Source organism: Haemaphysalis longicornis, unplaced genomic scaffold (assembly GCF_048455015.1).
Source record: "Haemaphysalis longicornis isolate Haplotype H1 unplaced genomic scaffold, Haemaphysalis longicornis Haplotype H1 scaffold_7, whole genome shotgun sequence".
NCBI lineage: Eukaryota > Metazoa > Arthropoda > Arachnida > Ixodida > Ixodidae > Haemaphysalis > Haemaphysalis longicornis.
Genome location: NW_027526422.1, coordinates 5124319 through 5150794, shown reverse-complemented (window position 1 = coordinate 5150794; position 26476 = coordinate 5124319). Strand labels below are relative to the sequence as shown.

Below are 26476 nucleotides of genomic sequence, written 5' to 3'. Positions count from 1 at the left end.
AAGCGATTCGCAACGGTCGTCAGCTTTGACAATACACTGCTCTGCCGAATGAGCAGCGCCGCAACTCCCAATTCGCAGACAACTTCGCCGCACAGAGCACCGGCATTTGTGTTTTCGTGCTCGCTGTGCCGGTAGTGAATTTATAACCCACCCAATTCACAACTCTGGTTATAAAACTTTCCACTCAGGGCGGCGTCAGTGCGCACGCGGCACGCAGTCCAAGGAGAAACGTATTTTTGATAGCTTCATCCAACACCCCGCATAGGTAAATGCGTTCATGTAAATCCAAAACGAAAACGAAACTGCCTGCAATTCATAGTAACTTCCACAAGCCATCGAGCACCAATCCGAATCCAGAACTACCCATCCCGGCCATTGAGGCGTACGATCGCAGCGCCAGATTCCTCTCTAGATGTTATTGTATGAAACTCTATGGTCCCAGTAGATATCGCGCGAGAGTGAAATCGCAGGGGAGTTGCACTGAAGTGAGCAAACAGCAATTCCACTCATCATGAAAGGAGCGAGAGAAAAGGGTGAGAGGGGAAAGAGGAGAGGCAAGTGCGTGGCAGGGGCGGCAGAAGGCTATTGTCGCTTTCGACGGCAGAGAAACAAGCAGATACGAAGCCTAGTTTTGCGAGGAACGCTGTTCGTGCCGCGGGGAGTCTCGTTAGTGTGGTTGCAGAGCGTCAAAAAGAAAATCGTCAAGAAGGAAAGAACGGAGCAAATCAAATTTACGGGACTGTCGAAATGGATTACTACCAGTAAGGTTATGTCGGGGCTTGTAAGGTAGAAACCTGACAACCGGCGCGCCACAACAAAGTGGCTGCCGAGAAACGGAACTAGGAGTGGAGGAGAACGTTTAGCACCACTCGCTCGTACACACGCCTACTGGGATAACCTTCCAAGAGAATGGTCGCTATAATGTGAACACAAATCGCAAGAGAGAATTAAGCAGGTAAACTGATGCTTTTCGCCGGTAATAATTCTCCGTTAATAGCTGCTCCCGGGCTTTTGCGTAAACATTCGGGTAACTCGAACAGAGACAGATTTGAAGCCACATGATAATACGATTAATAGGGATGGTTTCCCGACCACATTCCTCGGCTGCTTCGCTTGCGTACTTCTTCCGTGCTTTCCTTCAAGGTTACGTGAGAACAAAAATAGAACCAAACAGATAGGATTTCCAAGCGGTGTCGTAATCTTTTTAGCACTTTTCCAAAACGCGTTAAAAATATTACAAAGAAACACGCACCAACAGCGGAGTTTTGACTGATGGTGAACAGACACGGGCAGCGTTGAACGTTACACGCAGGCTACCAAGCTTTAAGATAGAATAAAAAAGCGCACAGCAAAGCCCATTAGACGTTGTGCCGAACAGTTCTCGCTGCCTGCATTTAGTTCTTTGCAGCTGGATCAGCTATGCCGCAGTTAAAAAAAAAAAAAACAAAAAAGGAAAGCACCCCGGAGACATCCATTAGCACAGCGTCAGAAGTTGCGCGGCTTTTCGCCAAATGCCTCACAATGGGGCGTGCGATGCCCCGCAAAACGCCACAGCCTGGTAAAAAAAAAAAAAAAAAAAAGAATGTGAAGAAAGGAGCCAAGCTCGACACTTTCTTTCCGAGAGCCATTACTTCGTCCCAACAGACCGATGCACACCGCGTTCGGTAATAGAAAAAAGTTTTCGATTTCCGCTTTCCTGCTGTGCTTTTCATGTCGCAGGAACAAATTGTCGCTTTGTCGACTGATCACTCCAGGCGTGCGTGAGGGCATGCGTGCATGCGTGTATGCGGGCGTGTGCGTGTGTGCGTGAGTGTGCGCGCGCGCATGCATGTTTGCGTGTGTGTGTGTGTGTGTGTGTGTGTGTGTGTGTGTGTGTGTGTGTGTGTGTGTGTGTGTGTGTGTGTGTGTGTGTGTGTGTGTGTGTGTGCGTGCGTGCGTGCGTGTGTGTGTGTGTGTGTGTGTGTGTGTGTGTGCGTGTGTGCGTGTGTGCGTGTGTGTGTGTGTGTGTGTGTGTGTGTGTGTGTGTGTGTGTGTGTGCGTGCGTGCGTGGGCATGCGTGCGTGTGTGCGTGTGTGTGCGTGCTTCCGTGCCGTGCCGTACCGTGCCGCCCTACGCTGTGCTTCACCACTTTAGCTGAGAAACTATACATTCGCAACATTGAAGAAGGGTTGCACCTTGGTGTTATTTAAAATGCTGGGAGCGCCTGTAGGGCTACTTATCAAGGTTCTTGTTGCGCATCTGCCTCTCAACAACTCGTGAGCAGCGGGACAACGATTCCGTTCCTCCACCAACCTTCCCAACGGAGGGCGTCATTTTTGTCCAACCAACGCCACGATCAGTGCCTTTCTCACGGCGGATCCAAATGGCTCATGGATATGCAGACACCCGCCATATTTTTCTTCCTTGGAGTAATTAAGTATATTTACGACTTCCCTTTTTTTTGGTTTCCTTCTAAACGAACAAAAAAAAGGGACGCCAAAAGGACGACGCAACGAATGCGCACACGCAAGCGAAACCGGTCGTTAGCTGGCCCATTGTGTCTAGGCCGTTAATCTTGCTGCGGCGCTCATCTAAAACGCCTACAACGGACGCTGGGTGAAGTCAGAGAGAAGCGGGAGCAGCGTGGTATCGCGAAGGAGCCGCACCTCCGACAAGACGCTCCAGGAAGAACTGCGCCTGATGGCAAAAAAAAGAAAAAGAGGCGATCGCATCAGCGCAAAGATGTTGCGTAACGTGTTGTGTGACACTTTAAACTACCAAAAAAAAAAAAAAACCGCAAAGCTCAGGCTTGCCTTACTCCTATGATTATTGATTAAAGGGTGAGCGCTGCGTGCGGTGCCTCACGGTTTCTGCCCGTTACTGTAATGACGGTGAGCGACCCAACTTAACGGAAGCACTTCAGGACGCTTCCACGCATCTAATGGCTTTTCGCGAGGCATACCGGAGAAGCAGCATCCAGCGCCCTGCTGTGCTTTGGGGCGAGCGAGATTGCAGGCCAGAAATGCCATTAAGCAATTAACGAAACACCGTGCTAGCAGCTTCAGGATATCGCGCCCGCCTCAAACTTGTTAACTTGGGGACAATACGGTAAGGGGGCGGAGGGGAAGGGCAAAAAAAACGGGTGGGCCGGCAATGGAAGGAGAGTAGTCGGCGAGCCAGCGTTGCATAAATGTTTGGAGCGTTGCAATCCCGAGTGTTTCAGCTACTGAACTGGCCTACGGCTACAGAGAGAGAGAGAGAGAGAGAGATTTCCTTGTGGAACTCTGCAGTTCGGGGCTCACAAGGGCCGGTCACCAGCTTGCCCTTAGCACTGCGTTTGCAACGTGCTGATTGTGCGTGCAAGGGAGGGACGCACGCGCGGCACCAGGTGGTGCCCTGAGCTCGGATCGCTGCCGCAAAGACGGCAGTGACCCGCCGCGGTCGCTCAGCGGCTCAGGCGTCGTGCTGCTGAGCCGACGGACATTGCGGCTTCGATCCCGGCGGCGCTGGCTGCTTTTCAGATGGGGGCGAAAATGCCTGTATGCCGAGACTTCGGCGCATGTTAAAGATCCCCAGGTGGTCGAAATTAATCCGGAGGGTTTCGGCCCGTTAACCGCGAAAATAGGTCGAAAAACAGTAGCCACACAGAGAATACCATGCCGCTTGCTTGCGCCTACCTAGGAAGCGTAGATACTCGGCTTTCGCTCATTAACGCGAAGACTTTTTAGGCTAGTCGCCCAGCACTGTCGTGTTGGCTCGTAAGGCCGGATCAAGTCCAACATTACCGAGGCTACGCCGACCAACGCCTACGGCAGTGCCTTTGCGTGACACATTTTGGCAACCGAGGCACTGGGAGAATGTGAGAATTAATTCCTCACCCTCCAGCATAAACGGCGAGCACTCCGATCAACTGCGATGACGCCCAGACCCCCTTTTTAATCTATTCGCAGGTCACCGGCATTGATACCAGCGTTGTCCATACAACCCGACCATGGACGCAACAAAACAAGCAAAGGGATAGGGCAAAAGGACGTCCCATTCCCTACTGGTACGACGCGCGTACATACGCCTGCCAGGAAGGAATAAACAGCGCCAAACAACCCCCCCCTCTAATAATAAACAGTGCGTCATGGGTGCTGATGGGTGTGCTCGCCGCTTACGCGAGAACCAAATGGTCAGTGAAGCTAACTAAATTTCTTGCTGATGACAGCATAAAACACCACGCGAATGCACCGTCGTCTCGATCCGTGGACGCTTCAGCAATAACCTTCGAAGGGATTACAACCGTCCGTGCGCGGTCCTTACTGTGGAAGGTAAACAGCGTGGGAAAAAAAATCCCTGCTTCCACTGGTCGGTTCCCGACCATGGATCGTCAAGCGCTGTCCGCTGCGCCTTTGGTGGGAGGTTTTCTGCGTGCAAAAATTGCAGCTGATGGGTGCGTGTTCGAATGAACCACCGCCATTGCATCGGAAAATGATGGCGCTGGATACCTCTAAGGCCACTGCACGTTCGCGCATAGTCCGGCGACGGCGCCCAACAGCGCTGCGGTGCAATTGTATGCTCTCAGTACAAAATCCGAGCTATAACTCGGCAAATTTGTTTTAACCGCGTTCAACAACGGCATTTTTTTTCTTCCTCAATTTGTTTGCTTAATTTAATCAAATTGAAATGTCCCGTGCTTCTATACGACTGTTGATTACATTTGTTTTTGTTCGAGCGGTTTGGGAAGGGTAGAACGAACGAGATCTGACTGCGCGAGTAACTATAGCATCAACCATGTCATCTGCCCTGGATGTCTGGGAAGAACATTAGAGCGAGAGCAATTGACTACAACAGGACTTCTAACAAAATTTCACTTAAATCAGTCTTCAGGGGTGCTTCCTTGCGCCAGTCCGAGCTGGACAAGCGTTTATTGAGTTGCACACTTCCTTTTTTTTTATTTTTATCACAAAAGAAAAAAGATGGAGTTTGGAGCGGATCGTATAATTGACTGAAGTGAGTTCCTTTAATACGTTCTCCTCGGAAACATCATCTAGCCTCATCAAAAACCTCGTCATGGCACGCAGCTTTTTATCCCTGAGGTCCATCTCCAACGCAAGCGGCTTGCGTCTTACGCATGTAAACAGGACGTACACGTGTACAAGGAAGCAATTTGCTCGGAGCGCTCTGCTTTCCCACGGCTCTTTCCGGTTGCATTGTATGTCTTTCAACAAAAACACTGCTATCCCACACAACACCGGGCCTACATAATTAGCGTGAACATTCCACGCATTCCGCGTCACGCAAAAAAAAAAAAGACAAAATACAAAAGGCGATAAAGCTGGCGTTAAGATATCTTTTGTTTCGGACCTTGGCTCATGACATTTGCGTCCGACAGCTGACGACCGGATGCGCGCGTTATCAGATACAGCGGGCCCGGATGAGAGACGAGGGCAAGCAACGGTGCCAGTGTCACGAACGAGGAACCGGGCCATCAGCACATCAACCGATGACGTCCAATATTGCGATCATTTGATGTTTGCCTTTTTGGCGCAGATTTCGTCGCGCGCAACTCGCCCGTTAAAAGCGCCCCATACAGCTTTCGTTCCGTTCGGGCATGAAGCGAAGACAAGTAAATGAATATGAAGGACATTTGAAACCGCCCGTAATATCGTGAACAACAGCAGTAATAACAACAACACAACAATAATATTAATATAAAAATAATGATAATAACAACAATAATAATAACAATAGTTTTTAACCAATATAGGTGCACCGACTCCCTAACACCTCTGTTTGGTTGCGGTAATCTTGCGACACTTCCAACTCACCAAAGTTTCCCCGCATAAAATTTTTGTACCAGCTGAAAGATGGCAAGCTGAGATTAGATACTGCATCATTCATTGCATTAGGTCATGCAAGAGAAACGCGGCAGTCAAATTTTCGGCAACGTAAAAATAATGCCACCTAATAGTACACGTAAAAAGAGTGCGAAGTGCAAAATACCACGTTTCAAACATGAACGCGAGCGACACAAACAGCTCACGACATTGGCGTTTTCGGAACCGAAACTGAACAGAAAAGGCGGCCATTACCGGCGGCCGGACGTGACGTTACGTGATGGAACGGCCGCGGCCGCGCTAGACGCGGTGGCCGCTCAGAGCCGCCTTCAAATGCGCGTGGTAGCGTCTCGTTTCGCACTGTTAATTTCAGAGGAGAACTCCCACTAACGTTTGCCCAAGATAATGCAGTTAGGCGCAATTCCGACATCGCGTTGCTATCAATCGAAATAAAGTCGTCCGTACGACAGTTATTTTTTTTTCATCATAATAACTGCCGTTGCAGCAATCCTTGGCATTGCGAGTAAAAAAGCGGGCCCTAATTTACAAAGCTAATTGCTCGTACATTATCGAAAATCAGCTTTAGTTAGCCGGCGCCTCGGCTATCCCATCGCTCTCATTGAAGGGAATAAACCGCACGCGGGCGGAGATCAATCACTATTTTTGCTATACATTACGTGCAACCTCGCGAATATCAGCCCAGTATTTTTCGCCTTGCTGCACACCGAGAACCGAATTTTAAAAGGGATCTGAAACTATAAGCCGGCTTTCACAGCTAAATGATGCATTAAAACACGGAAAAAGTTACCCAACTACTGCTTTTTTTCTACTTTCACCATAGACATGTGCTGTTGAAAACATTTTACTTTCAAGTAAACTAGATCTAGCGCTCCACAAAAGTAAATAATTCATTTGGGAATTGAAAAAAAAATCAAGTTTTTTTGTTATGAGAGGATGCAGTTTTGTTAGCTTTCTCACTTCGCGAATACGACGGCCGAGATTTGTGCGGATGTATGTTACCACGAGCAAGGCTGATTTTGGTTCACTTAGCGAGTGAAGCAAAAGTCGCACAAATGTTTATACCCACGTGTACAACAACTCTAGTTAGGTCGCAAAACTTTGGACAGGTCTAAGGGATGGAGGTGGCGTTGGCCCAGGCCAAATGTTGTGAATACTGGACGCGGAAGTGCACGTGGTCAATAATTTATGAAAGGATCCTCTTTTTCTGTAATAGATGCCATAGCAATGAAAACTGTAAAGCAAGTGTGCGTGTCGCGCTATTTTTTCAGTAGTAATATTATTTTTAAGTATAAAATGTTTTGCGAACTCCAGAACATTCGCAAGCGCGTGAATAGATTGTAGACTTCTAGTCTCTTTTATTGCACTGAAAAAAAACAACGTGGATATTGCTACATATGCGGTTAGTTTTATACATGTGATGGCGACGGCGGTACAGCGCGGTGGTGTAGCAGAAAAACACTGGGAGAATGCGTCCCTGCACCCGGCGGAGCGCCGTGCAAGTGGCCGGAGAAGCGCAAGCTCCACGGAACAGGTTCCCCAACCTCCGTCCACGGCCGCTGGATGAAAGGCGCACCTTGCGTGCGCTCTCATCCAGCGGCCGTGCTCCGTCACAGGCCGCTCGGAACTTGTTTCGGCGATTCTCCGCCAGGTGCAAAAGTCGTCTGCACGGGGCTACTTTGGACGATGGTACCTAGTGTTCTGTGTGCTTACGAAGCTTAGGATTTCGCCATAGCGATTTTAAGAGCATTAACTACTTATTTGGATCAAAGAAATATTTGAGTGCAGTTGGCCTTTAACAATCGAGAAATGTCCTCGCAGAAACGATGTTTTAAATTATTATGTTTTTCTTCGATCTATGAGAGAATAGAACGTACTACATGATATTTCAAGAGACCAGCCAACACGCGAGATGTTATGTGAGCTCCTTGGTGAATACGTGTTTGCGTGAATAAGTGTATGACTATTTCTTGTATGTACTGCGGCTGCATTATTCGCAGAGTGTCTGCTTTCTTGTTCGCTTTCTTGCAATTGTTTCCTCGTTGTCCTCATCTCAATTGTTAGTTTTTTGTGTTTGATAAGCGAACGCAGGACGACTAGTACCATTCACTCGGACTTAGCGTGATCCATAGTTCCCGTATTAGACGTGTGATTTTTGGGATTTCACTTATTTTCAACTGTTTTGAATGATATTGCACTTAGTGATATTAACCTTTTTTTTCTTAATTCCACACGAAATTTACAGAATTCTAAAATAATACAAAAATAAGTAAATAACTGTTTAATAGGAATTCGAGGAACATCCCAAGCCCTCGTTCTGGCTTGTACTTGCAGAAAATGAGACATCAACAACCAACAAGAAAAACTAGCACACAGACATCTTCATCAAACCAAACATGCATTTACGGCTCTATGACGCCCGGTCCCTCACAACAAAAATTCAGTGCACACGTGCATTGAGGCTGAAAAAATCACACCGCAAGTGAATACACAGGAGCGAGAGAATGAAGTGAGTTACGGAGCAGACCAATACTATGGGCGTACACCTATACTACATGAAGGTGCAACAAAGAACAGCGCCGACTGATACAGTTATTGATGTGGAGTTAAGCAGATTTCCGTGTAAGCTTGGTCGGTAGTCTAAAGCTGTTACTTGCAAATATGCCGAAGAACTCCTCTATCAACGATTGCAAAGAAAAGGACTGGGTCAGCTTTAGTTTGTTTTACTCGCAATCGTTGCAAAAGGTTATAGAGAAAAAAACATAGAAGCGATCCCTCCGAGGGTTCCTCAGGGAATGCGAAGCAAATGATTAATCACTCGGGTCAGGACACTCGCGGTGAGCGATCATTAGTCCCGTCTGACAAAACACGTTTGTGTGATATGATTGGTGTGACTTGATTATCACGAGCTTCAACTGATGTCGAGGCGTCCTTTGCACAAGCGAATGAGGAAGCCTGGGAAAATAAAATACAGACAAAGAGGGAACGACCTATATCAGCTGTCAAACCTCCGAATGGTGTGGCGTAGTCGCAGCAGAGCAGTGGGGCACGTCCGCAGCAGCGGAACAGCCGTTTCCCTTTCTCTTCTTCTTTTTTTTTTTTTTTTTTACGGGGCGAAGCACATTATTTGCTTGAGCAGTCGGCGCCTCGTTTCGTCGTCTCGTGTAGTCACGGTACTAAAACTCCGAAATAATCGTTTTCCAACGCCTCGCACTAGGACGTAATGCGTACTAAAAGAGCACACAGGGACACTCGTTTCCCAACGTCTCGCGCTAAAACGCTTCGTGCATCACAGACACAAGACTTTTGAAGACGATAGTCTTTCTTGGGCTACTTAAACCCAGAAATTTCGGTCTGCCTGTATGTCTGTCTGTCTATCTCCCTTTGACTAGATTCAGCCACCCGGTCAAAGTGAAACAAAACCTGCGCAATAGTCTTATATACTCACAGCCAAATCTATACGTCTAAGTCCGGTTTTAATGTTCACACTTGTCAATATTGTTGAACAAGAACAAGATATTACGCAAATATAAGACAGGAAATTAGTACACAAGGAATATATACAGTGTTCCTTTATTAAAAAATTCCTGGATGCTTGATTTTTGCCAAATGAACTACTACATCAACTGCAGAAAAAAACTTCACTCCGTCGCCTGCTGTCACCCGCGCCAGTATAGCTTCTTGTGGCATTTTATGAAATCAAGCGGCAACAGTTACGAGAGGTTCCACTACATTGGTTCCATGGTCTGCTTCGGACGCACGTGGAGTAGGGCAACGTGGTTCTATAAACGTTGAAGTAGGGCGCCTCGATTCACGTGCGTCTCCGCCGTACGGCAGCGCTGGCATCGAGGCACCCGGCCTGGAGCAGTGGAACGCGGTAAATTTAAATTGACTTAAGCAAACCTTTAGCGTGTTTACCTAAGGAGGAGCGCACAGCATGAGCAGTGAGCGGGAAAGCGAAGGGAGGCATTTACTTGGCAAATGTCGACAAAGACTATCGTCTTTTGTCGACATTTGCAACGAAAGGAGCAGGTACGGGGCCAAAAGAGAGAGAGAGAGAGTAAATGTTTATTGAAAAGGAGAAGAGGTCGGCCTGAGAAATTGATCTTGGGCCTGCTACTTCCCTCCGGGGGGAGGGTACTGGGGACAGAAAGAGAAAGGAATGAATATGGGAGGTATGGGAAATGACAATGAAAGCGACAAATGAACTGTGTACAAGCAGTAACAGCAATAAACGTCTCTCATACAACGGGGCGCTGAATCAGATGACTACAATTCACTTTTCAGCACATGACTATCGTCCACGAAAAAGAAAAAAAAAACTGCTCAGATATCATTTCGCAGTCTATTCAAATTTGTCGCAACCTAAAGCCGAGAATCCAGAGAGGAGTCACCAAGAAATGTAAGCAGGGGGACCAATTTTTCCAGCAAAGCTGTATAGTTCTATCTGCACTCGGCACGATCTACGACTTGGAAGCGCATGGGAATTAGGACGAGTGAGACGAACCCAAGAAATACGTTTTGCATATTGACTGGGATTAGCTACGCGATTGCTGATTGTATATAATAAATGTACACGTGTATATAGTTGAAACAAAATTGTCTTGTGTCTCTCATTGAACATTAGCAGCGATTTTGCTGTGGGAAACACCGGCGCACACTGCATGCCCTCCCCCCGGTTCCGCGTTAGTGGAGATGGCCCGGGATTTTTTATTTCATCAATTAAACGTCTAATTGGCGGAGTTAGCTGAATATGCGCGGTTTGAAGCAGCCTAACGTAGGTTTTGACGCCGCTCGAGGCTACAGCATTACGCAGCCCCCTCCTCTTTAGATTCTTTCATTGGCCCCGATCCAGCCTACCGCGCTGGACAGCGTACTTTTTTTTGTCATTTTTAATGTGGTTTTCTCTCGCCTTCTTCTACGTCGTTTTTAAAACAGGTGCTTTTATTTGCTTCCGTAAAGTACAATTTACGCTGCATTTGCAATGAGTATAACGCTGGTACTCACGGTTATGTGATTATGGGCTGCCTCAGACACACCTGAGGTTTCCTATGAGCTAAACAATGCTGATATGATATTGCCACGGCCCATCTATTCAGTGGCAGCTCAGAAAGGAGCTCTACAGTGATGACTGTCCGTGCCGTCAATCCCACCGTAGCACGAAACCAGATGCACTTGTTCTGGCGCATGGAAGTGAATGAAGAGGAATCGTGTGTGTATCGCTCGGTACCGGCATCGCCATTAGTCCTGTGGTTTAGGCCCATTTGTGGCATTAAACTAATTGCTTTCGCGTAGTGAACCTCAGCATTACGCTCCAGTATGTATGGGCCGTGCCACCGGTGCCAGTTAGTAGTTTGGAAAGGTATTTTGTAGTCCTCGTGTATGCTCTTTGCAACGACATAAATGCTCTTACGAACAACTTACGGTCCCAAGAAGATGAAAACGACTTCATGGAAGTTTCGGAAAAAATGTGACGTGAAAAAAATGACTCCGATAAACCTGCCGGTGTTGGCCACGGTATGCTTAGCATGGAATACTTGAGACATAACCCGTCGTTTAAGGGACGATTACCTACGTAAATGCGATCAGCACAATAGTGGTGGTGTGTGTGTCACATGTGACGTCACCGAGCCCATTCCAAACGACTACCACCAGACAGGCGTTATTGCGCGTGCGCACGTAGCAAGCACATGGTCGATGCACGGTGATCTTGACGGGGCCATTCCGATCGGTCCGGTGCGGTGTGGCCCAGCAGTGTGATAGCCGTTGTTGAAGGGTTCATGCTGACAAACTGAATTTTCTGACACGCAGGAAGCTGATGCCTCCTGGGCTTTTCGTGGCTGAGCGGGAACGAACATGCTGTCACACGCATTTGGAGGGCCGCGTAGTGTCATTTCCAACAGCTGTTACGTGGAGTGTATAATCCCACTTGTTGACTAAACTAAGGCGCGGGTCGCTGGGCGTGGGTGCTTCTTTAATGGGGCGATGCAACTGCTATTCAATGATGGTGATATTTGGAGGCAGCTGCCAATAGCAAACTCTTCTTCCTCGCATATTTTCAACACCACTTGCAGGTTTGTTAGCACAGGGATCTGTAGTTGCGAACTCTATTTGTCGTAACTAATTATTTGCCCGCCGTGTCTGTCCGTCATGTAGGACATCAAGAAGCTCATTTGCAAACCACGCGCGAATTTCGAGCTGTGGGGCCGCGCATGCGGGATGATGCTCCGCATACCCTGTTGTAGGATACAGGAAAATTGCTCAGTTTCTTCATCAACTGAACAAACATCCTCATTGTTAGACTAATAAACATTAAGTGTATAGTTTAAAAACCTGTTGTAAGGCCCCGCGGCCAAGCGCACAGGTATGCAGAGTGACTGGAAGAGTGTACGAACCCAGGCGAACATGGCAAAGAGGGGGGATGATACCGTTTGTCCGAACGGTCTTGGCTACATATACTTCACGTTCATTCTCTTTATTAAGGCAGAAATGCTTTTTACAACGGTATACGGACTCCCATAAATTGATAACGGCTTCGAGAAAGCGATGATAAAAAAGCCACCTGCGTTTACCAATAGCTTCGCATATAAATATAGAAATCAGGAAGCTGTAATATGTATCACGTAGACCTTTTACAAGACTATAAATACCACAAAAAACCCGGCAGTCTACCAGAAAATCAGCGATGTAATCGTTACTCTCTGTGTTATGGTTCCCGGCTCGCAACCAGATTGGCGTGGGTTCATATTGCAAACTCAGCCATTCAAGCGAATTTTATGCAGTTTTATTCATCGACGGTGCATACGCATCCATTCAAGCGCGCCAGGCACACATTTAAAGATGGTTTGCATTACGCTAACGGCACGCCGTGCCTATATTTCGTGAGCCGAGAAACGACGCAGGAGTCTGCGCACACACGGAGCACTCGCGCGTCGTCTGGGATACACTCGAGAGAAGCACCTTTTTTTTCTTTTTTTTTTTGCGGGGGGGGGGGGGGGGGGGGGTCTTGTCATGGGCCATCGAACAGAGTTTTCAGGACTGGAAGTATTTGGGTGGGTGGAGGGGGAAGTTAGTGTGCCGAAGCTACACATGGGCAATGAGGCGCGCCGTAGTAGAGGGCTCCGGACTAATTTTGATTACCTGGGGGCGGGGTCCTTATCTTGCGCTGAAATCTCGACACACGGGCGAATACACTTTTTACGCTACCGATACCTAGATGTCGTGAAGAGTACAGGGGGGTGGGAGGAGCCGGGCTGCATACAGAAAAAGAGGCATAACATTCGCCTGAGACAGGTCTCGCTCTATCTATAGCTGCCTAGTTACGGTAGCTTCGCGTTCCCTGGAGTGTTCTTCAGAGATCCTGACTGCCGTGATCCTGACTTTTCGCGTTGAGAGAAAAGGGCGCTGACCAGTTATTTCAGGGCAGAAGAGTAAATGCTACCTTCACGCGCTAACACGCACAATGCACTATGCCTGACTAGAGGCGCATATACTCTTTTTAACACGAGATCCAAGCGACCGGAGAGATCTGCTGTGCGCAAACCAATTCATACTAAGTTGGAATTTCGGGCATGTATTTATTCAGTTTGCAAAAACAAGCATTTAATCACTTTGACGATGAGTGCCCCTTAACCTAATCCGTCGTAACATATTTTAACCTGAAGCAAAGCGTAAAAAGTGATCTATCATGCCATTTTAGCGCTACGAAAGTTACTCTCAATGCGGAGGTTTGTGCGCCAATGAATAAACCCTTACAAAAATTCTTTTTTACATTCTGTAGACGTTCTGTTGACATCCTACCAACTTTATTGCTATCCTACATACTCTTACATTCTATTGACAGTCGTCTGTAAAAAGTCTACTGAATGTATGTTGACACCCGTCTGTTGACTGTTGTATGTAGAAAGTCTACTTAATTCCCGTTGACATTTGTCTGTTGACGGTTGTATATAGAAAGTCTACCTCATTTTTGTTGACATTTGTCTGTTGACGAGCTTCTGTAGGATGACCACTAAAAGTGTTTTGACACGCTTTGTCTCAAGTTGAATTTAACGCAAACATCTTTTTCCTTCGTCCTGGAGTCCGATTTCAATTAATTCATATTTGTTTTTGCTAAATACCAGGACAGGTTCACAATATTTGGGGACAAACTATTTACTTGACTTTAACCAAATTACGTTACTTTGTTTGAATCAGGTTTTAAACACACACACACACACACACACACAAACACACGCGCGCCCGAGCGCCTGCACGCACGCACGTACGCACACAGACATACATACTCTCTCTCTCTCTCTCTCACGCACACACACACACACACACACACACGTATCTTTCTCTCTCCCTCTCTCTCTGCATGTCTCTTCACACTTGTGCAGCCCGAGAAAAAAAAGTAGCAAAAGGGAGCAACTTTCACTGTTCGTACCTCGAGCCGCGCAGTTTCTCCCTCGGAACAACCAGTTCGTCCCTCAGCCGCACGGGTTGGTACTTCACGACCCGCTCGCTTTCACTCTTCACGGTGATCAACATGACTATTCAGCGGTTCCGAACAAGCGCCAGCCAGCGGCATCAACCACGCGCAACCGCTCGTCACTGTGTTTTGATTTGCGCAATCTAAGTGCCATGCATGGTTGAAAGGAACGAATTATGCCAGTAAATATTTCGCGACAGACTACTGGACGTGTCTCCAACAACGGCGATAATCTAAAATCGCCTGCTATGCCCACCTAATACGGCCGGCGCAGATGTTTTGGTCGCTCTCGGCCAACCGCCAGCGGCGCCCCTCCCTCTTTGCGTACCTCCGGGAGAAACGCGTCAATCACCGGAGGCAGCCGAAACGCGGCGCGCAACCCATTCCAGATTTCCGTTTTGTTTAGTTACAGCTTGCAACAATAAAGTAAACATGAAGATATGTGCAATTGCTTACGTTCCAGTGTTTCGCGGTATTATATTTTGGAAATAATAACGCGTAGTTTTGTAAACATGCAATGAGAGGCGCGCCTCACCGCGGCATCGGCATCCCGCGGCTGGCGGGTATATATACATGAAGTGCACTGCTATCATTTGTGCGGTGTCGGTGTCCTGCTTGCAAGCGCTTGTGGTTTTTCGGATGTAGTACGTTTGTGAGCTGGGGTTGTGTTGTTTGTTGTGTTGTGTTTCAGAAAGTGCGCGTGTGGATGTGTGGCTGCGCAAAATGTGAACCCTCGCAGACGAGGTTCCCGAGGCCTAATCGGTTTCTGCTTTCTTTTTTTTTTCATTTTTGCTCCCACTAAACGATCTTTTAAAGGGCAATAATGACGACGTTCTATTAAGCTGTATTGACACCACGGTCTAGGAATGGCCGGCTTTTCTCACTGCATCACGTTTCGAATATCCTGTCAGAAACGCTTCGGTTAGCAACAGCGATTGAGTATAAAGTCTACAAAAAACTTTTTGTAGAAAGTCTACAGAAACGTTTCAGTTCAAACACGGTGGCCAATGGTTGACAAAAAGTTGGTAGGCTGTTGCTAGGAAGTCTATAGACAGTAAGTAGACAGTCTACTCAATGTTGGTAGCTTTTGTCGACTTTTGTCAACAAACATTGAACTCAATGTTGGTAAAAATTTTTATGAGGGAAGCCCTTACCTCCGGAAACCGGGGCGCGCGCGAAGCTACAGGCCTCAGTGAAAACGAAAACGACCAAAATCGAAGCGCAGTGAACGCACAACGAAAACACGTCTGCCAAAATCAAAGCGTCACTGACCGAAACGAAAACGCAAAACCATCGATTGATAAAAACGAAACCCTTTCATTTCGCTGACATCTACCCGAGCGCACATGTTTGGTATACGTTATTGTAGGCCATTCTTTTGCAATTATTGGAAACATTTACGTTCTTCAATGGGTACCCGCCCTTCGGCGGAGTGAGTACCCGCCCTTCGGCCTACCGATGCCGCACCAGAACGTGAACTTTCCGACGAGAGCGAGTGACCGCAACTGCAATGTAGCGGGATGCGAGCCACGACGCTGATTGGTTCCCATTGTGAAGGGCTATAGCCCGACACTTGTGCGCGCGCGCCTGTGCCAGTTGCGAACAGCGAGCTCCCAAAAGCCATCTGTAAGCTCCAACAGGGGCATAGCCAACACGTTATCCCTGGCCAATCCCCCCGAGTGGGTACGTGCGAAACACTTCAAGGACATGATCATCATCATCATCATGATAGCACGTGGATAAAGTCGGCTCTGCAGCAAGGTGTTTCGACGTACGCCACCACCGACAACGCATCAGCCAATTCAAGCTTCGCTAGAATATTTTCTGTTTGTTCTAAACCGCGACGCGCTTTACGTCGTCGTCAACCCAGAACCAGCTTTGCTTGCTACCCACTGACCCCAAGACAGCAGCCGTGCGGGCTTCGACAGAGCGGGTACGCGGGTCACACGTACGGAGGGCGTGCACTCACTTTCTGGCAAAGAACCTTGAGTAGACGTCTTTCTTCTCGTCGGGCGAGGAGTCATCGTTGCCCAGCTCGCTGATGCCGAACGGCACCGACTGGGCGGCGCTCAGGCTGCTGCACCGCCGCGGGTGCTCTGCGAACGAACTCGCTTCCGGCTCTGCGAGGTGGGAGAAAAAAGTAACCGAAATTAAATCCAGTTCCACCCAGTGTGAAATGTGCTGAAACCGCGAAGATGCGGTTATTTTGTATCGGCTCGAATGTGAACGGGCGCTCACCGGAGAACCGCAGCGCCGTCGCCGCGCAAATCCTACAGTTCGCGCAAGCGCAAAGGAACCGGCAACTAAACGTCACCGGTGGGAGGCGTGTCCCTCCCCTAGCGGGAGGGACACGTCGCTGCGAGACCGCTGCGCCCCTATCGGTGCGCCTGGGAACCTGCTTGTACACCCCCTGCATCAGGCACTGCCTACAGGAGACGGACAAACACGCAACAGCTCCGTTGTTAGAAAACATCTATAAGAATTCACAGGGCCTCTAACACGACCTGAAGGCGAAAGCTTGAATGGCGATGCATCTCACTATCAAAAAGCTACGCAAGGGGAGCTTTACCACAAAGCCACAGGACGACCAATCAGCGTGACCAAACGTGAAAATTCGGTGAATAACTAGGTCCAGCATGCGATTGGGGCAAAAAATTGGATCTGTGCTGGAACAACAGCGAAAGGGTGCATTGATTTGTTCAGCGCTCTTTTGTTATTTTTTTATTTTGCCCCCATGCGACACCGGCTGAGCATTTTATTCTAAATCTAGTTATTCTGCTTTCATCTCTCCTCCCTTTGTTGCCGTTTCTAATGAGTAAGCTTTAAGAGCTGCATCTGTAACATAGCGCCATGAGCGCCATAGGTATGCATGGGGTCTTAAGTAGGTCTTCAACAAAAGGCCTCGAGACCTTCATATATTGATAAATGAGGGCTTATGGCTCTCCCGGTGAAAGTTATTCTCTGCAGTGCATATGCGTATAGTAGGAAATCCAACTTTAAAAGCGCTCCATATGGATATACGAAGTCCAACGCAGAAATTTGGGCTAGTTGGTGAAACGAGTACGACATGATAACGAGCGCGACAAGACGGGCAGTACTAGCGCCCGTCCTGTGTAAGTGTCTTTTCTTGTGTCCTCGTCTGTCGCGCTTTTTACCATGTCGTACTTTAAGTCATTGGAGGTATTTTATAAAAGATCATAGAGCTTTCACATAGCGACGACTGCTTATATTTCGCTAAAATAATGTCGTCCTGGATGCATTTTATCAAATTCTAAATCATTACTAAAGGATGTAAGTGTATAACAGTTACGCCTTTTATGCAAATTTGGCTTTCCTACCTCTCTTTCGAGCATTTCAGTGAAGTTTCACACACACACACACACACACACACACACACACACACACACACACACACACACACACACACACACACACACGCACACACGCACGCACACACGCACACTCACGCACGCACACACGCACACACGCACGCACACACGCACACACGCACGCACACACGCACACACGCACGCACGCACGCGTACACACACGAGTTAGGTCTCGTAGGAAATTAGGGTGACTGTGTAAGCGCAACGGATGCCGCCAGAATGCTCACGCGCCACCGAAGTATTCGTTATAGAACATATCGTTTGAAAACAGCGCGGAAGACGGGACTGAGCAAGTAATAGACGACACAAGCGCTGACGAACAACTGATCGATTTAATTCGCAAGAAAATATATACATGAAAAACTAGGGGAAGAGAAGGAAAAAATACGAAATAAAATTTTGACAAAAAAAAAAGAGAGAGAAAAGGTGATAGCAACTGAATAGTCAGTATGACAACGACAATCTTTCGCCGCGTGACGATTTGAAGACGACTAGTCACGTAGATACCCCATTTCCTTATCCAACAGTGCCACGGATGGTTCGCTGATACAGTCGCTCCCTTTCCTCTTGATTTGGAAGGCCTCGAAGATCTCCCTCTCCCTCCGCCCGCGGTAAGAGGTGAGTGTGGCGCATTCAGTGAACCGAGGGGTGCAGACGCACGAGGCGCAGTGTGCTGACAGCGTGCCACCGGTAGAAGACCTGACTTTGTTGGCGTGCTCCCTCAAACGTTCATTCAGGCAGCGGCCTGTTTGTCCTATATAGGAGCGTTTGCACGACAGCGGAATCTCGTACACGACGTTACTCACACAATCGACGTAACGTGTCTCGTGTTTTTTGACGCACGCTGGTGATTTGCTGCTTTCTGCGTTAACGCGCTTACACAGGCGGCTCAGTTTCTTCGGAGCAGAAAACACAAGCCGTACGCCCGTCTTGCCAACAATCTTCTTGAGCGCATGGCTCACTCCATGGACGTACGGGATGACGGCTGTCTTGTGTCGTTCTGGTTGAGGGCACTTCTCCGGAGCCCTCGAAGTGAGTTCGCGTAGCAGCTTAGTTGCCAAGGCACGCAGGAGGTCCGTCGGATACGCGGCACACCTCAAACGGCTAGCTTGCGCCTCAAAACTCTGTTGTGCACGGTGGGGGCAGGACCTCTTCAGGGAATTTCTTAGCACACTCGTGGCAACTCCCCTCTTGACCAGCTTCGAGTGTGGTCAGTTGTATGGTAATAGACCCTTTTGGGACCTAGGAGCATACTCCCAGCAGGTGTGCTCCTCCTCAAAATGCAGGCTGAGGTCCAGAAATATTATCTGGCCGTCCGTGGGCAGTTCCATGGTCAAGGTGAAAGCCGTGAGGAGCGATTGGAACACGCCAAAAATCGCTTCAGCCCCTTGACTGGTTGTCCGCTTCTTTTTCTCCACTTTCTTTCCTTGCATTTGCAAGTGGGCATTTTTTCCCCCTTTCTTTCCTTCCAAATTCTATATCTGTTTCAATCACCTACCATATCCTCCCCTTTGCTTTCCGAGGTTTTCTTGGCTGCCAACCCTTATGTCTTATTTCAACGAGCCCCTCATTTACTATTATGATTCGCTATATATATATATATATATATATATATATATATATATATATATATATATATATATATATATATATATATATATATATATATATATATATATACGAGAACTATTTACAAATCATGGCACTTAATACACAAGGCGAAACTGATATCTGGAATCCGATGAACAAACACTGACAATGTTCCTTTCCCGCCAGCAAAGGCGCAATGATACACACCGGTGCAAAACGGGGTACGAATCAGGTCTAGAGTCATTTTGGTCATAGAAGCCTTTTAGCTTAATTATCATTTGATTAAGGTGCAACTCGAAACATACCACTGGCTCTGCGTTTCTGTAAAATATACGCGTTTTCCAGAAACTGTGTAGATCCTTCAAAAACAAAAAAAAAGGTCATAAGGCACATCATCACAGGGCACCGCACCCCGTGGTGTGTTAAAATAAGAGTACTTTTGGCTTGCCCGCTGGTGCCCATCCCAGAACAATATACCGTGCTTGCAGTGAATGAAGCGATGCTGAATTGTTTCTGGAGCATCACAAAGTCAACAGTTACAAGCAACACAAAAATGTTCTTCCTGCGCAGCCATGTTCTAACGGGCAAGGTTTTCGTATGTAGCATGAAAAAGAAACATGAAGAAAGAGAATTTTCAAACTCACTTAAGGACATCATGGCCTGGAAACCCATCGTATAGAGATATGTAGAGGGGCGTAGGAAATAGCATTGATATTAAATCTCTATGAATATTTCGCGCGACACCGTGAGTCGGCAAAAAAACCGAGCCAATAAGAATGTGACAGAACGCACCTCATGCATTAATTCCCACACACATTGCCGTGAAGAAAATTTAGAATAAACAATAATACCAGGAACAACATCCACGAGATTCACTTTACTAAAGCCTCTAATAATAGGATGGGATTAGTTACAAAGAAGCGAAAAACACGCGACTAGTTGCCTCAAATAAAGGTGCGTCAGCACCTAAAAACTTCAGCACAGAAGGCCTGAACAAATTACCCCGTCTCGTAGTATAGAAGACGACCATACAAATGTCGCAAAGGTCCTGTGAACATGCGGATTGGAGAACCTGGCGCAGTACAAAATTTGTAAAACACACAGAAATTTTCTGGCGAGATACAAGTTGCACGCCTTAGCTCGAACGAAAATTGCAAGATCGTGCGGCGAAACCTTTTTGGCGTAACGGCAAAGTGTTTCCCCCTGCTCCGTCCATTACCGCATGCTATTCTTGTAGCAGTCCATTGGAACGCCAAGGTATTTTGGCGGCCGACACGACCATTCAGTGCTTGCATATCGGGATGAGGTGAGCACCCGTGAGCCAAACCAAAGGCCAGAACTCTTATTAGCCATTTTTAGCGCCTGAACAAACCCCGAATTCTTCGGTCAATGACAGCAACTTGTCAATAATAGGCCTGTGAGCACAGAAGAAGGCCAGATCATCGGCATACAGAGCTGGAACCTCAGTGCTAGAACCTCAAGCACTCAAGTGTCTCGTGAGGAATTCGTTTGCTGTCGTCAGAGTTTGGACTTCGACTCACAGGCAGCTTGCACTTTGAACGCTGACGCTTTGACTTCGATTGCAGCAGCTTTGACTGTGGCACTTGGCCATTTGATTTTAGCAGGCAAGACAGCTTTGCGTTTTAAGCATAATTGCCGTTGGACGGAGATAGTTCGAGCTTTCTAACTCACGTGGAATTAGTTTTTACGAAAATAAATAAAGAAAGTACCCTGTCTGCGTTAAAGAACGTCCTTCAAAAAAGGCAAGAAAAAAGCAGAAGGAGAAATCAAATATTTAAAACTGATTCCGCCTCCCGCTGGCGTGAGCTGCGCCAAACAAAGTACAAACAAAACGAAGGAACTAAGTTGAAAACGTCGTCGAAGAGCCAAAATGACAGCTGAACAAAACACAACACAAAAAGGACTCTGCCTGGCGCTGGAACGTGTAATGCCAAGCGCAACACAAAGAAAACCAACCAACTGCTTTCGGGTTATCTAAGCCGACAAGATCCGGCCAACTCCGCCCGGTCACGTGAAAAGCAAGGGCGACGAAGACGATCCAACTGCGAACACTGCTCGCTACGTAGCAATTCTCTAATAGAGTGCTCCAGCCCCAATATTTTTTGCTTTAGGTAAAGCTAATTCATCGTAAATTTTAATAAAAAGTAGGATACAATTGTTGTTCACGTAATTGCGTTTCGCTATAAGTTTTCCCAGTGTGCTAAGAAATGCTGACATGTATGCCCTGTGCCACCAGTGCCCTGGAAATGTTCTGCACGCTTCGTCTTTAGGCTCGCTAATATTGGAGATGCGTAGATATCGCTGATAATTTTTCGCATCACATAACCCCATGCAGCCCGAAAAGAGCGCATAAGAATTTGGTCTTCCCTCTCGCATGAGTGAGTGACTGGCCAAAGATTGTCAGGCATTCAAAAAGCAAGTTATCGTTGAGCGGCGTTTAGAGAAATGAAAAGTGGGGTGAGGGTTGCTGTTACCGGGGGCATCATCGTATCAAGGTGGACTTTATTCAGGTCATCGAGAAAGCGGACGAGAAAGCCTCCAACTCACGCGGGGAACATATTGTATGAGTCATGTAAATTGCAACCGCCGTGAAAGAAACTGCCTCGCTTCACCAGAAGCATTTGCCAGTTCGCGCATTACACCAACAACATTTGGAAGACAGCCAGAATACCGTACCTCAGGACCACGGAAGTTCGGTTGCATCCAAAACCAGGCAGACCACCCAGTATAAAAAACCCTCTCTTACTTCGTGCGTAGGATGACTCCCGGAGCATATCATCCTGAAAGGACATCAATCCTGTCTGGTGGACACGAGTAGACTGCCTCCATACATGGGGTTGTTTTCCGACCCCATTTATCCACGCAGGATACACTACTGCGACTGAAAGAAGAAGCACGAGACCCGGAACCCGCAATTCCCCGACGGTCGTATTGGCGCTGAATCCAAAGGATGCTCTTTACAATGTCGAACACACGGCCATACTGGCTAAGCTGAACACCCTCCAATAAGTCAAGTCCTCCCTTACAGATAGCAAAGCCATCCTTAAATAAGGCTACCGACCACTTTTCAATATCTCTCTCTCTCTCTCTCTCTCTCTCTCTCTCTCTCTCTCTCTCTCTCTCTCTCTCTCTCTCTCTCTCTCTCTCTCTCTCTCTCTCTCTCTCTCTCTCTCTTCTCTCTCTCTCTCTCTCTCTCTCTCCTCTCTCTCTCTCTCTCTCATGCTGCACTACTGCAAGAGTGTTTTTTGAACTGCGACTATAGCTAGTACTAAGACGTTTCTAACGCGGTAAACCTGGTGAGACAATGGGCCGTATTCTGAGGCCCTCCCCCACTCCATTTGCTCTGTCCACTCGGCCGCAATGCTTATGCATGGGGGAAATCTTTTTCGAGGACCTCTCCATGGAAGGCTCGAGTGGAGGAAGGATTCATAATACCAGGGTATGCCTGTCATACTGAAAGCAGTGACATAATAGGTTTTATGTGGCTGCACTATGGCAAGATTTAAAACTTTCATCCGCAGTCACTATTCACGACTACCCCGCCACTCCTCGCCAATCAGTGCCTGGCATATTCACGCGGCTTTTGCCAAAAAAAAAAAAAAAAAACTCGCCCTAGCTAACAGCCTGTTCACAACTTAGTTGGCTCGCCTCTTTTCGACGCATTTAACTCAACCTAGAGGCGGCGACTCATTTAGCCGACACAATGCACCTGCGCGACGGGCAATTTAATGAAGCCAGTTTCGCCTATAATGTATACGCAACGTTTCCTTTGCGACTGAAAGACCTTTCCCACTGACGGTAGGCGAAGTGGCACACCTAGAAATGCAAGACTACTCGATCGAAAGCCCTGTTTTCAGTGGCCCGTTTTTTGCAGCTATGGCGGTCCCCATGAAGTGAAATCGGGCTCAAAAAATACAGCCAAGATATCGACGCCCAAAAACCTGCCCCCCAAGGTCGCTAATGTTTACATCACACATAAGACCAAGAGAATAAATGCCTCGTGAACTAAAGTGTAGAAAGTGTAGCTACACTTATAAGTGGTTATAATTAGGCAAAGTGTAGCTTAATTATAACCAGTATTTGTCCGTTGCTGAACTCGTCCCATGTAAAGCTGCCAGTTTAAGTTGACACGCTTTCGAACTTTTCTTCTGTTATTTACCCAAACCAGAGAATACCAAGCAGCAACTACCAATAGCATAAGATTCTGAAGAAAGGGGAGAAAGTACAAAACTATATAGCTCGTACTGTGTAAAGACGTTCGTTATCTTAGGCTAGGTAAGTTTGGCTAGCGCAAGAGGGAGACAGAAAGGAGAGCCATGCTTGCTCTAGCGAGACATCAGGTGCGTCTTATCTACTGCCCCTGTCTTCTTTTTTCTATTTTTATCTAAGCTTCCCAGAACAGCCCGATAGGACGATTTTTATCCCACGATGGCGTACGCCCCACCATTCCGCCTACATTTACTTCGTATCGGTGGTGGAAGGGTACTGAGAAAGCCACGTGTGACGAGGATAAACACGGCCCCGATAAGGCGCTATCTCACCTAAGTGACGAGGGCAGAGGTCAGTTGACGCCTGCCGGGCCCGCCTCGCAACCAGACGCGTGTCCATGTGCCACGCACGAGCCGCCACGAGGATGCCTAACACATCGGGGCAGGAGTGGCGCGCAGAACCCGACACACGCGCGGCGCAGTTTCATCGCGCTGAATGAAGTCAGCGTTTCGGAATTCTGTTTTTCTTTCTCCTCGACCTTATTTGGGTAAGCAAGATTTACGGCGGGCCTCAGTTGTCACGACGACGCACGAAGCCAAACGCGGCATATTAAATTTCTTCCAGCATCACTGAGTCGGAGGGAGTGCTTCATCTTCCTCTTCCCGGAAAAGCGAATCCATCACGCGTTCCACTGTGCGTTCTTCGGAATGCCCCTCGATATTCCAGGAAGCGAGTTCCCTGAATTCAGCGCAGGTCTCCACACGGCCACGTGCGCCGCCAGTTCTATGATCGACACCGACTTTTTTCAACTGGCACTCGCGCTCGAGTCCCTTCAGTGAAACCTCACAATAGGCTCATTTGGAGGCAGCGCAAACATTAAACAACTTCACAATGGCGGACACGTTTTCCAGTCGGCGTTTCTTGCTTGTATTGAAATGCCTTGCATTCAGGCCTCTGTTATGGGAATTTATTTGTTTACCTGTATATGTAATTGAGGTTACCGATGCGCCCCTTACCCCGACATTGCACGAGAAATTCAAAACTAATTCTTTCATTCACTTAAGTGGCTAATACTTTTGCATGAGGGATTGAGGTGTATGCAAACACAATAATCCGCAGGAATAGCGACTGCCGAAGTTCAAGAGGAGGAATCGAGGAATTTGGCAAACTTTTGCCATAAAAAAATAAACACGTTTGGAGTAAAAGGTGCAGTAGAAGCGACTTAAATTTACTCTCCCAAACATTTAAAACAATCATGCACTCCTCCGCTTAACGACGACGATGGTTGAAGGCGAGGCTTTCTCGTGACTGATTCTGTGGTTGTCGCCTGAGTTTTGACCATGTCGAAATGGAGCAGTCGGACAGACGCCGGCTTTATAACGCGAGTGATCCAGGTTCGATTCCGGCCACTGAAGCGTTTTTTTTCTTCTTTCACTTCCCCCACGATCATTCATCATCATCGTCGGAGAAAGTTGGCTTTTCTGCAGGGAGTTCTCGCGTTGCAGACGCCATCAGTGATAACACGAAAGCTTCGCTTTAAAAGTATTAAAATTTTCGAGATCCAACCATTGATTACATTGCTCGTTTAAGTTTCCCTGCACCCGACACATTCAGGAGCGCCACTTCTGATTAGATGGCTCGCTTTCGAACCGCGGCTTTCCGCGCCGAGAACTGAGGTGGGCTATAGGGCGTGCTGTGGGTGAAGTCAGTCCCCCATGGGGTTCTTCCCACTCCTCCGAAATCAAGTACAGGCGGCCGCGCTTTGACTTTTCGCCTCCACCACAAAAACAGCCGCCAAGGCCGAGAACCACAGCAGCTTAAAGCTTCAAGAGTCGTTGGCTCTTTAAGCCTAACCAAACACGCCTCTAGAGCGTGCCTAGGCAGATTACTTTTCGCTCCAGCGCCTATAATCAGCGTTCTTTCTAGGCAGGAACTCATTATCAGTCATGGGGCTTTCCACGGCATACCGGCTGTTGTGGAAGACTCGAAACGCACGCGCCTTTTGTCCTACCGCAATTAAATGGAAGTAACGGGATTAGCGCTAGACAAACTTAGCGGAGAAGTAATGTGGACGTCACTTCATCTGCCCGCTCATGCTAGGCACGAGACGTGCGCGTCAGGAACCGGTGACGTGCACGTGCAGGAACGGGCTTCGAATGTTCTGGGCGTCAAAATCCGCTCCGCTGCGTTATGTCATCGAAACAAACCAACTTGATTACAATTTTAACTGCGACACTGATTGATTGATTGATTGATTGATTGATTGATTGATTGATTGATTGATTGATTGATTGATTGATTGATTGATTGATTGATTGATTGATTGATTGGGAGTGAGTGAGTGAGTGAGTGAGTGAGTGAGTGAGTGAGTGAGTGAGTGAGTGAGTGAGTGAGTGAGTGAGTCGCAGAGATATCTTCAAGAGGGTGGGTTCCAAGCTGGGCATGCATTCTTCTTAAGAACGTGCGTACTATAAAAGCTAATGCCTACAAGGCGCAAAATAACACGGACGAAAAGACGGAGGCATACACAAACAGGGCGCCGCATTTCCGTCAGTGTCTTGTTGCGTCTTGTAAACATGAACTTAAACCAACTCGTCCAGCTGCCCGTCTCGGTATACGGTAAAAGGATGTCTAAAAAAACCGCGGGGAAGAATCACTCGGCGGATCAGTCACGGCAGAGTGTGCCCGAGTACAGACCGATCTGAACCAACCGGGAGAGATCGCATGTGTGGGTACTTCGGTTCCCCTCCTGTATACGAGCTACAGAAATTGCTAGAACTGTCTATTAATACGCAACCATGATTATGTCGCTTCTCTGTTTCACAATATCGTTTGCTTTCAGTTATTAAGTGCGAATGCACTTTATAAGCGACCCTGAATTCCGGCGACCGCCGTCCGTCCACATAGCAACAGCTGCGGGTGCGCGCGCTCCTCGTCTTCCTTGGCAACGGGGGGAGATGGGCGCGCGCTGCCTG

At 47.7% G+C, this 26476-nt stretch overlaps 1 protein-coding gene across 9 annotated transcripts in view; it reads right to left on the bottom strand.

Moving 5' to 3' along the window:
- The window catches only part of LOC144144358 (pleckstrin homology domain-containing family G member 5-like), a 609370-nt gene that overhangs the window by 297582 nt on the left and 285312 nt on the right, over nucleotides 1-26476 (bottom strand). For all 9 annotated transcript variants that reach the window (XM_077675777.1, XM_077675773.1, XM_077675771.1 and 6 more), the window contains one exon: nucleotides 16262-16412. In XM_077675777.1, the coding sequence (XP_077531903.1) occupies nucleotides 16262-16412 (151 nt within the window). The remainder of the gene's footprint in view (nucleotides 1-16261; nucleotides 16413-26476) is intronic.